The sequence below is a fragment of the Cebidichthys violaceus genome, unplaced genomic scaffold (assembly GCF_023349555.1).
Source record: "Cebidichthys violaceus isolate CVI_PGR_0920_01 unplaced genomic scaffold, fCebVio1.0.p SCAF_22, whole genome shotgun sequence".
In the NCBI taxonomy this organism is placed as follows: domain Eukaryota; kingdom Metazoa; phylum Chordata; class Actinopteri; order Perciformes; family Stichaeidae; genus Cebidichthys; species Cebidichthys violaceus.
The window spans coordinates 7,872,557-7,885,212 of NW_027176395.1; the positions used below are offsets into that span (position 1 = coordinate 7,872,557).

At 42.4% G+C, this 12,656-nt stretch overlaps 1 protein-coding gene across 1 annotated transcript in view; it reads right to left on the reverse strand.

The window, feature by feature from the left end:
• The window catches only part of eipr1 (EARP complex and GARP complex interacting protein 1), a 55,141-nt gene that overhangs the window by 32,745 nt on the left and 9,740 nt on the right, over nucleotides 1–12,656 (reverse strand). Inside the window, exons 3-4 of the mRNA XM_068718027.1 lie at nucleotides 11,590–11,722; nucleotides 8,537–8,693 (exon numbers count right to left, since the gene is read on the reverse strand). Coding sequence (XP_068574128.1) covers nucleotides 8,537–8,693; nucleotides 11,590–11,722 — 290 coding nt within the window. The remainder of the gene's footprint in view (nucleotides 1–8,536; nucleotides 8,694–11,589; nucleotides 11,723–12,656) is intronic.

A 12,656-nucleotide genomic window follows, 5' to 3' on the forward strand; every position in this document is an offset into this window, starting at 1 on the left:
TTGGACAGAAACCGAATCATTCTGTTGTAATGAATGTCAGAGTGGGCAGTTTCTCTTTGATGCTGTCGCCGACAACAACCCAGAGCGCAAACTGAGAGTGCGTTACCATGCATGAAGGTTTTCGTCCTCCCAGAGAGAGGTGTGCTGGAGACACATTTTAGCTAGTGGTACCCGTCTGAAAACAACATGATGCAAAATGAAACCGGCAGATCATCAGCACTGACACCAGCAAGCAGAGAGCATATTAACTAATCAACTGCTAGGAATTTCATTGAATAGTTTTATTAACCAAAAAATGCTGGTTACTTGACTACAGCTGAGAAAACGTAATTGACTAACCTAACCTAATCTAACCTTTAACCTTAACCACTTTAAGACTAATTTCTATGAACAGATTCCGAATCTGTACGCCACGGGACAAGATTTTGGTATCTGGAGCGTTCTGGTTTCCGTTTGTGGTCCGAGTAGTTTTGACCGATCACGTTTGAGTGACTTTTGCTTGCATGCAGCCAAACAGTCCAATGGAGAGCAAAAAGATGCGGAAAGCTTTGGCTGAATTCTCAGAACTCATCGTCTACTGTCTGCTTTTATTAGCATGTAAATTGTCTACTTGTGAAACAACTCCCCATCTCAAGTTACTAATCGGACAATTGACCAGCTCACAGAAGAGGAAGTCCGCTGGCTAACCCGATCCCCGGCAATATTGGCCGTGGCCCCTAGAGACTAAGTCGTTGTCAGACCGACAACCGGTGTGTCGTGAGATTTCTAAATGCCTAGCCCCTAGTGCCTAGCCCCAAAAAAATACAAAGAAACAAAGTACAATCGTACTGTCTACAGTGCAACATAGCAAAAGTCAACCTCTGCGTTTAACGCATCCTAAGCATTTGGAGATGTGAGCTACTGTAAAGTATCTCAGAAACAACATCAGTGTCTCACTCAAGGACACTTCCACATGTGGAGATGAGGAGCCGGGGATCAAACATCCAACCTTGTGATTAAAAGTCGCTCTACCCTGCTAAACCACAGCCACCCCTTACTCCCTTTTACAAAAAACAAACAACCCTAAAATCAAACGGTTGAACTTGTGGGCACCAGTTTTTTGTCCCCACAATGTGATTAATATGAATACGCACACAGCTTACTGGACCTCCCAGCAGCTCACAGCGCATCAGATACCACGCACACACACTCCCAACACATAAATCAGCACGCCATAGGACCAATTAAAATGCACTCACCACTTTGAGATTTACACACTGCATGATTCCCTATAGTATCAATTAATTCACGCAAGAAAGAGGGAGAGGCGGTGCAGGTGTACAGTATCTCATATTGCCTTCCTCTCTTATTAAAGAATATAAGTTATGTGCATTTGACCTTGAGCTCTGCAACAAGCTGGCACTCCGGCTACTGGAATGGTATGTAAATAGTGTCGGGGAGCACTATGGAGGTTTTACAGCCCCATATATCTATGTCTGGCAGGGGCACTTCTCTGGCTCTTTGTCTCTGGCTCTGGCTCTGGCTCTTCACATTGTTACCCCTCTTTGCTGTGCTTTGCATCCATATGAGTTTAATCCCAGCGCCTTACACGCAAAGCCAACACAAACAGAGTGTGTGCGTGTCTTTCCTCCTTCTGAGTGAGATTTTAGCGCGGATACAAGAACACCAGGGGCGGTGTGTGTGTGTGTGTGTGTGTGTGTGTGTGTGTGTGTGTGTGTGAGAGAGAGAGCTTTTAGTTCAGTTGTTCAGAAAGTATTTTTGCCATTAGTGCCATTAGGCTTGTACTGTATGGAGTCACAGGGTTGTCATAATAAAGAATAAATCTGCAAAAGAATAAGAAAATAAATGTGAAAAAAAAGAACAATAATTAAGTAAATATTTATTACTTTTTAATACATCTATTTATTTTTTCATATAAAATTACTAATTTATTTTTTTGGTTTATTTTTTCATAATTATTTATTTACTTACTTAAGTAAATATTAACATTTTTTTATCTCAACCCAAACACACCCTATCTCCAAACACACAGAGCGAAAAGGAACAGGATCTGACACTGGTTCCTGGTTAAAAACCCAGATATGCTAAGCTCTGCCCTTTTATCTCTCCTTGCTCCTTTTTATTGAAGAGAGTGTAACAAACGTAAGGGTAAAGGCCTTTACACACCGGGGGCAGTTTTTTTCTTTGTGCAATTAATTTGCCCATCATTATATTGTTTCAATAAAGGACATATACACTTTGTAACTGTTTACCAGAGCATTTCACCTGAAGGAAACTCAATAACTAAGCTTAGAGTAGCTTTAGGCTATGCAACAGTTTACCCTCAGACAGAAGCTGCTCTGGGTCAATAGGAACCTGCCTGTAAGAATCTATTGGAACCTTGTATAGAGAAGTGCTGCCTGTAAGAATAGCTTTGATTCAAAATATTTGCAGGAAGTATTTAGCAATTTTGTCACGCAACCGGTGTGTTTTAAGCGTTAAGATGTTAAGTGTCCCTTTTGGCAGTAAAACAGCACATTACATCCCATCAAATAACTCAAATTGTTTTATTACTGATAGAAAGGATGGGCAAAAACTATGAAAGTCCAAGGTTGCAATGAATTGGAATTAGCCTTTAATGCAAGAGCCTTTTTTTATTATTAACACCAAACCTGCAAACTGCAGTGTTTAATCTAAGATGTGGTTGAAAGGGCTGGATCGCAACGGCCCCTGTAATCGTCTGATAGCCCCCATCACACACACACACACACACACACACACACACACACACACACACACACACACACACACACACACACACACACACACACACACACATCTAATTGTCTGCATGAGAGAGGTCCAATTGATTGGGACTAGGGGACCCTCACAGTATCAAACCACGCTTCGTAAAGAAATCGGCCTACACACGTGCACGCACATGCAGACACACACACACACGCACACAATCACATCCATGAACACCTCCTACCCCCTCCTGTCACACCCCACTTTAGAAAATCAACCTCGTTGCCTTTGATTGGCTCAAATGGCTCCACAGGAATCGATTTGCTCAACCCAATCGAAACCAAGTGAGAGAAGAAGAAGAAGAAGAAGAAGAAGAAGAAGAAGAAGAAGAAGAAGAGAACACGCATGGTGCACACACAAGCAACCATAAACCTGATTTTCACCTAGCTTTGTTTTTTTTGTGGTTGCATTTTGCCGATATTTCCATTCAGAGCATGCCTCACAACAGGACAGAGGCTCAAATGTTTGCCCACCCAAACAATGAGGGGATTTGGAGGAAGGAGAAAGTGCTATTGTTGGTGGGAGTGGAGGGACACCATGGCTACCGGGCTACCGGGTAACACACACATGAGGAAGGACGCAGGCAACGCAAAACACGCACGGGCTGGTGAACAAACACACACACACAGACACACACACACAAAAGCCTCATAAGAGTACGAACTCCAATCGCTTTACTCATTGTCTGCTTACACACCCAAACGTGTGCACACACACACAAACACACACACACACACACATACACAGGCTGGTGCATGCTGCCAGTATTATCAGAGTGAGTGGGGATAAGTGTGCGTGTGTGTGTCATAGAGAGATGGAGGAGGTGGTCAGCAGACCAAAGCCATCCATCTAGGGGAGCCAATAGTGAACAGCATAGGCTACAGGCTTCACAGCACCGAATGCACCCTCCCACCACACACACACACACACACACACACACACACACACACACACACACACAGTGTGCTGCCCTTGTGAGGGTTACAGCTCTCAGGGTGTTAAGATGGTGGAGCCCACAACCATCAATCTTTACCCAGCAGCCTTGCTTGACCTGCCCTCTCTCTCGCACACGCACGCACGCGCACACACACAAGCGCACGCGCACACACACACACACACACACACAAACACACACACACACACACACACACACACACACACACACACACACACACACACACACCTTTCCACGGGCGACAAAGTGCACACAGAGTTGCGCAAACTCAATCTCTCTCATCCTTTTGTGCTCCTCTCTGTGAGCTTCTCTCCATCTTTCTCTCTCGCTCTCCATCTTTATCTAACCCCCCCCCCCCCCCCCCCCACCGCAGACACCTGCTACGGAAGGCATCACGCTAACTGATTGGCGCCTCTAAAAATGATAGCAATCACGAGGCAGCCGTCGAGCAGTGGACTAAAAAAAGGGCCGTGACCATTGATTTTTTTGCTCGCATCGGCGTGAGTTATGGCGAGGCATTGTGCACAGGAGCTCCTCTGACTGCGAGACAAAAGGAATCGGGGGCCGAGACTAGACCCTGAGATGTGGGCCAGTCGATAGTCTACGCCAGCGAAATGAAAACTCTCACTATGGAGGCGCGATGCAGGGAAAGAGAGGGCGATAAGAGAAAGAGGAGAGGAATGTAATGGTGTGGAGAGCGTGGGCTATGGCATGTCCATCTGTCCTCTGGTGTGTTTTTCAATGCTCACTGTGGGTTTCTAAATGGCTCCCGTTTAGTTTCAGGATTCCTAATCTCGTGACATGAGAGAAATCCTGCCTAAAACTGCCTGTGGGTTGTTTGTTTCTTTGTTTAAACTGGGCGAGTCAAACAGCAAAGTCTCTGCCAAGGCTTTTCAGAACACTGCTGAGCGAAATGAGGCCGGACACAATTGGCTCTATGTGATGTATGAATGGGAGCATCTCACTCAGCAAACCTTCAAACCACATAATTGGGACCACAGGATAGGTTTGCATACTGTACATTTTTTTGTCCCTGTAATTAGTCCTCCTATTTATACTGGCCATCAATATACCCCATTCCCTAATGATAGTGATGGGGGACAGAATTAGTAATGAAGTAATTATCTACATAAGTCTGTCTTTTCAGTGTATATTTTTTTCTTTGTGTTACTGTCAGCTCAATAAGGAAAAGCTGTCTTTAAAGGATACTAGGGTTGGGAATTTTTAAGAATCTCATGATTCGATTCTAATTCTTGGTGTCACAATTTGATTCTCGATTGAATGAATTGAAAGGGGGCACTGTTTTCATTTACTCGTGTCCTTACACCACTGAAACTCTATACAGAATATAGCTGCAGTTAAGCTGAACGGTCTTGATGAAGGCTATTGTCTGACAAACAGGAAAAAGCAGAGAAAGGTGTGTGTCGGTAAACAGCTTCTTTTTATTTCAAAAAGGTATAAGAATAGTGAAATCTAACAGCAAAACAAAGAATCTCTCTAGAACCGTTCATCCCATCTACCTCACTGCTGGGTGTGTTGCTGGAGACCAAAGGACGTGCAGTGTCAAAGTTAGCGCAATTTGGACACGCAACACGTTCAATATTGATCAACTTTGAATAAAAGTGTTCTGTCCAGCTGGGGGGGGGGGGGGGGGGGTCATCAGCTGCGGTTCACTTTAGCTGTTGGATGCTGGTTATTCCAAAGTTACAACCTAACTCTTCTTCACTTCCCTGGAGTCAATGAGCGATGCTGGGGTTACCGCAATAGTGAAAGTGTAGTATTGAGCAAGAAAAGGAAAAGAAGTGGAGCACTCCCCCCTTGTCTGTCTGTCAACTTCAGGGGAAAACACCGTCTCTGCAGCAGTTCCAGCAGAGACATCCACAACTATGTGCAGGTCATTTGATATGAAACAGACTAGTTATTTTCTTCACCCAAACAGAGTTGCCTGAAAGTTTTACAGTGTGTGTGTGTGTGTGTGTGTGTGTGCGTGCTCGTCTACCAGATTACTACTCGATTTTGGTGCTCTAACATTAGACGGCGTACTAAGTATTTCTAAAAATAAACAAACCTTCATCTTTCAAAAATATATTTATGGCATTCGTGAATTGATTCAGGATCACAAATCTTAAGTGAATTAATCCACCCCACCCCTAACAGATATACACGCTTGATTTGACAAGTAATATTAAGTCCAACACAATTTTGGAATACATTGTTAAGCAGCACAAGGACAAAACAAATATTGTCCCTCATCCTTGACTTTGGAATTGTGTTTGTAATGGACTTCTTCTTAGTTAGGATCTTTTTACATTTTTGTTTCATGCCACACATCTGGACAAGACAAGACAAAGTTATTTTATAATAATATATATATATATATATATATATATATTAGTGCTGGGCAACAATTACAATTTTAATCGCGATTAAGCGCATGATTTTTTTATAATAGATATTCAGCCAGTGTTCACAACTTTATTTTCATGTGTGTAATAGATGCAATTTGAAATATACACCTTGAAAACTGCAAACCTATCTACGTCATGTTTTTTTTATGTTTGTTAAATTATCAGTAATGAAAACTAAATGATATGCTTATTACACATATTCCAAACAAAAAACTTTAAAAACTCTAATATGTGTGGTATTTGTTATAAATGTATGTTGGTACATAGAGGAAGTTATGCTAATAAAGAGTTGCAGTTAAGAGCAGTTTGTTCTCACGTGCTTATATGTTTATTTAAAAACAGGACAATATTTATTTTGATATTGTCACGTTTGATCCTGTAACGAGATGCACACGCATGTGTCTGTGAGACAGGAGGGACCGACAGTGACGGAGTGAGGGGGGGGGGTTCTGGACCGGGGGGGGGAGCGGCAGCAGCAGCAGGAAGACACGCCACACAAACACACTCACAAACAGCTGTTCACCGCTCGCTGCCTGGTTCTTGTGTTAAAAATGTTCGCTTAATAATAAAAAAAAAAAACTGCGTTAATAAAGTAATAAAGTAATTGTCGCAATAAAGTAATTGTCGGCGTTAATGAATTAATGCGTTAACTTGCCCAGCCCTAATATTAATATTAGGGCTGGGCAATTATAATATATATATATATATATATATATATATATATATATATATATATAGTTTCATACAACTATATATATATATATATATAAAACGATTACAATTTTTAATCACGATAAATTGCATGATTTTCAGCGATTAAATGCAATAACATGAACTATCTGTGCTCAGTGTGCTGACTTTATTTGAAACGTTCCACTGCTGTGCAACATGAATAAAATGTTCCGCGCACGTTTCAGCAAAATGTCTGTCTTCTGTTTTCATGACAGTCAAAGCATGTGAATACAGCTCCCACTGTTCATCAACATAATGCACTGTAACTCCGAGGTGATTATGGTTACCCAGCAATGTCCAGTAGTCTCCAGTGAGAGCAACAGCTGGTGCACATTGTAACACCGTCGCTTTTGTAGTCCTCTCCTTTTCATACAACTCGTGTATTCTTCTTGTGATGGTGCGTCTTGAGGGAGGCTCATACATGCCGTCATTCATTGCGATCCTAAGAACGTTCCTCAGACCGACATCTTCCACAATACTAATCGGCCTGCAGTTTGTAGATATCCACTTCACTGTGGCATTTGTTAGCTTGTCTTGCTTTTGTTTATCTATACTTCTCCCACACGCTGCATCCACCGTAGTCTGCCGAAGCCTCCCTCCACCGATTGTTTGAGTGATTTGCTGGCATCAACGGTGTGTATTGCATTTATTTTTTTTATTCGTTAATGCACGATAAAATAATTGTCGGCGTTAATTAATTAATGCGTTAACGAGATAACTTGCCCAGCACTGATATATATATATATATATATATATATGTATGCTGATATATATGTATGTTTTTAACATAACGTTTAAAAATGTTTTTCTGTTTTCTAATACTGCTCTTGTCTTATGAATTTACCGTATAGTGTAACATTCTCAGGCCTCCAAAATGATTAAAATTAAACTATGCGAGAAAGGGTATTAATGGAACTGCTCCCAACACAAGCAGACATGGCGACTTATTAAAGGGTAACAAGCAGAAAAGTTGGGAACCTCTGGTTCATGATATGAAGATCACCCACACATAATGTTCCATTTTATTCAAAGACCCTTATTGACGTTTTTAGGGGGTTAGTGGTGTGGCTAAATATATGGATCAATATTTTCCTTTACATTTCATGAAGATTCATATGGAATCATATCAATATATCTATATATAATATTCTATATCAATATAGAACTATGAATGTGGGGTCTTTATGAAACAAGGCAAATAGCTGAGCGATGCACTTCATTTTAGACATTGGACACAGGTTTGACAAGATAAATGAAATGAACCCATGAGCTTTCTTTCCCCTTGAGCTTTGAATGCATGTTCTGCTGAGGAAGACCATGGCCATGGAATGTGAATATGATGACCAAACAAGTAAAGTGATTCACTGTTATTTTATTCAGCTAGCCTGAAAAATAAAATGACTTAAGTGCACTAGAGCCTTACATTTAACATCAACTCAACATTCCAAAGCCAAATCTGTCCCAAAGGCCTTTCAGGCCTCTGTTTGCAGTTTATTCAGACTCCATGAGGAATCAGGCGTCCTGTCGTCCACAAATATATATTAACCATATCCCATCCTGCATGTACACACAGGAAGACAAATACGGACGAAAAGGAATAATTGCACTTGCATCACTTGTACTGGGAGTGCAACTGTTCCCCAGCAACACCTACCAGGCAGCGTTGCTGTGGGCGCTGTCGTCTAGGTGACAGAGTAACTCCAGGGTTTGGGGGTTGTGGGCGGAGTCGTCAGGTGACTCATGGCTTCCTGTCTCCCAATCAGAGGGCATCCGCCACACTGCCGCACAGGACACCACTCTGCTGTCACTGGCTGGGGGGGAGGACAACACACAGTCATTCACAGTTTGTTAGAGTACAGTGTGTGTGTGTGTGTGTGTGTGTGTGTGTGTGTGTGTGTGTGTGTGTGTGTGTGTGGTGGACAGGCGCCAACAGGGTGACGTGGACACACTTTCCCCCAAAATACACATCACAAATGAGTTATTTTGGCACATCTACACCAGAGCTGCTAATTGGAACCAGTGGAGTAAATTTAGATTTGATACAGTAATTGGAATAAAAGTTTGAGGCTGGAGGGTATAACCAATCTCACACACACAGAGAGAGAGAGAGAGAGAGAGAGAGAGAGAGAGAGAGAGAGAGAGAGAGAGAGAGAGAGAGAGAGAGAGAGCCTAATTTCTTTTTGGTGTAGATATTGACAGTGTGTGGGCAGGCATCGGGCTATGAAACACTGGCGTTGGGCCTATTTGTCAAATTAAAAAGCAACGTGGTGCGAGTCCACGGGCTCTTGAGTGGTTTCAGACAACCGCGCACTTGGAGTAAGTGGGCAAGCAATCATCTTGAACAAAAGCCTTTGCTTGCGCACATACTGGAGTGCCGGTGGGAGGCAGTATGGAATACGAACGCGCTTGTGTGTGTGTGTTTATGCGTATATATGTTTTTCCGTGTGTGAGTGTGTGGTGTGCGCAGCAGTGCATGGTGGGCCTTCTGAGCTTCAGCCCGGTCCAGAGTGGCTGTCATCCTGTGAACTCGAGCATGGAGAGCTCAGCTGACAGAGAGCGAGAGACAGCGGGGGAGAAGACAGGGAGCAGGGGAAGAGGTTGGTGTGGGGGGGGGGGGGGGGGATCTACCCCGGTGCACTCTGCTCCTATATGTATGATGCAATTTCAGACGCTGGAAATTTTTTTGCCACTGTCAAGATCTAAAACTAATTGGAATTGACACTTGGTGGTTGAAAATGCAACTTGCGGTCCTAATTGACCCTTCTGTAATCTGATTGAGCAGTAAAAACAGGTTAAAAAGATAAAGATAGAAGCTAAACCTACAGATCACAGTGTGAAAGTGAACCAACACATCACCTGGAGATCCAGACAGAAGACAATGAAATGAAGGAACAATATGAAGGCAAATCACTGTCAAAATCCGAGAGCGCAAATGAGATCCACAAGCACACAAATCAAACAGCCGCGCACATATTTTACTTTGACGAGCGAGAGTCCCTCTCGCGCCAACAGTAATAATGTACATCTTACTGCACGGGTACTTTTACTTTCTGCACTTAAAGTACATTTTGCTGATAATAACATACTTGACTAAGGTTTTGAATGCAGGTGTTTTACTCGTAATGGATTGTTTCATCAGGGTTAGTACGTTTACTGCAGTGAAGGATCTGAATACTTTTTCATCCACTAATTACTTGTCAGTGATTCAAGTTGGGCAAACAGTTAATATACAAACAGTGGTCCCTAAACTTGGCTACAGATCCTTGAGCGGGTCCAAATTGTTGCTCATATTATATACAACTACATTATATCTCTTCTGTAAACACACCAGTAAGATAAAATATGATAACATCTCATGTTTTAATCAATTAAGATCAAAGAGTTTCTTTGAGCTGTTTGTCACAAGAGGTTTGACTATCAAACACGCATTGTCTGTAATAGAATGATGAGTGAATTTAAATCAATCTGAGCAACTTGACTCCATTTACAAGAGAAACACATTTTTAATTATTGTATTTCAAAACGCTTTGAACATAATTTATATTTCATCAGCCTCTACAGTCTGAAAAGTTTACAAAACCTGTCAGACAAATGTAGAACATTCTGAGATGTAGTGGAGTGGTGTTTAGTGGCGGATTGAAAACCACCTCTAACAGACCTGGCGTCTGTGTCACAGTGATATCCGGCCAGTCCAAAGACGAGGATTGGAACCAATTAGATGTAAAGATACAACGGAGACTGGGTCCGCCCACTTACTGTCAAAAAGAAAAACTGCGAGCGAGCGAGCAGCTAAAAGTTTCGCAAGAAAGGGACTTTCGCTCGCGGAGTGATGTAAAAGTGCTCTCGGATTTTGACAGTGATTTGCCGTCATAGAACAACACTGTTCCTCTTTATTCACTATAACAATCATTAAATACAGTCAGTATACCTTCTATAGCTAGCATCTCATGGACGTGCTGACACTAGTTTAAAATGTAGAAGAAATGTAATGTTTTAGAGACGTATATCTCCTTCCAACCTCTCTGGGCAACAAGTATCACTATTACACAACGTTTAACCAGGACAAGCTCCAAATCCACTAAATGAACATGAAGAAAATCTGAAACCATTGCACGAGAGTCTATGGAGCAGTGCTGAAATAAAACATGACCATTGATGCTCATAGATGGTTCTTCTTGTTGGAATAATTTGGTCAATGCTAAAGTAAAAAATGCGAAAGTGACCGTCATGTATCAAAATGTGAACGTAAGGACGACATGTCTCAACTAAACTGTTCCTTTGGCCACAACCGGTTTTACTGCCTGACTCTGCGCTGCTGTGTCCGATTGTGTGTAAATGAAGCACTGAAGTCTCCGTGGAGTTATGCATGTAGACAACCTTCAAAGATTTTGTCCTGCCTGACGGTGACTTTGCAACCACTGCTCTTGTCCCTCGTGTGGGTCATCATGTCCACACATTAGTATTGATTCTATCGCCGTCCAAACACGACTTCTAAATCAGTTATCGATCACCTGTTAGAGACAGATTACACGTTATGATTCTCAGCTAAACTGCATGAGGTCGTTACATGGGGAGACAAACAGGAAGAGCAAAAGGAAGAGGAAGTCAAAGACAGAAAAACAAAAAGGAAAGAAGAGAGAGAGAAGAGGATGCACATCTCAGAGGCAGGGAATGGAGCCAGAGACAGAAGGAAACAGTAGGACTCACTTTTGTTATAGCAGGTGGTAAGCACAGCCTTATCTGCAGGACTGGCGCCAATGTGCCATATCTCCCCAGCTTGGTGCAGGAGGACATTCTTATTAATGATGTTATTCTCGTCATCAAAGTCAATGATGTGGATCTGAAAGAAAAGCAGAGACCGAGAGGAAAGATGTGTTGAGGATGAAGCTACGATTAACACACACACACACACACACACACACACACACACACACACACACACACACACACACACACACACACACACACACACACACACACACACGCACACGCAGTTCAAAGCTCCGCTCGCTCCTCTGATTCCTTCCCTCAAAAAAAAGAAAAAAAGGTTCCTCCTTTTAATATGACAGTAAACGTAATTTCAAGGCAGGCATCTCTTTGGTTCTTTTTTTACCCCCCGTCAACTCCACACGGCTGAAGACTTTTCATCTCGATTTGGCCTTTTAAAGCGATTATTAAGACACTTTTAGAAGGAGTCATGGGAGTTCCGTTAGAGGAGTCAGAGGAAAAAGGTACAACAAAAAGGAAATCGATAAAACTCATTAAATTTATTTGGATTTTTTTTGACAAATGGCCCTGCTAAAATGGGGCTGGGAAAAGGGCTTTAATTGGTTACTTCATTAATAGCCTCTCTCTCTCTCTCTCTCTCTCTCTCTCTCTCTCTCTCTCTCTCTCTCTCTCTCTCTCTCTCTCTCTCTCTCTCTCTCTCTCTCTTTCTTTTCACTTCCGTGTTGTTTTCCTTTTATCTGCGGATTACTATATTGGGGAGGAAGTAGAATTGACCCTTTGCGGGACGCGCCTTCAAACTGGCCAATTGGCCGACTGGCCAATCAGAGCGTAGCATCGGCCAGCTCTGACCAGGGTCCGACAACTATCCGCTCCATAGACTCTCATGCTTGTTTTCATTTAGTGGATTTGGAGCTCGTCGTGGTTAAACGTTGTGTAATAGTGACTCAGGTCACCTGGAGAGGTTAGAAGAGCAGCAGAGTATGTTAGTTATTTTATTTGATCCAGCTCTGTTTCAGGAACACACACACACACACACACACACACAC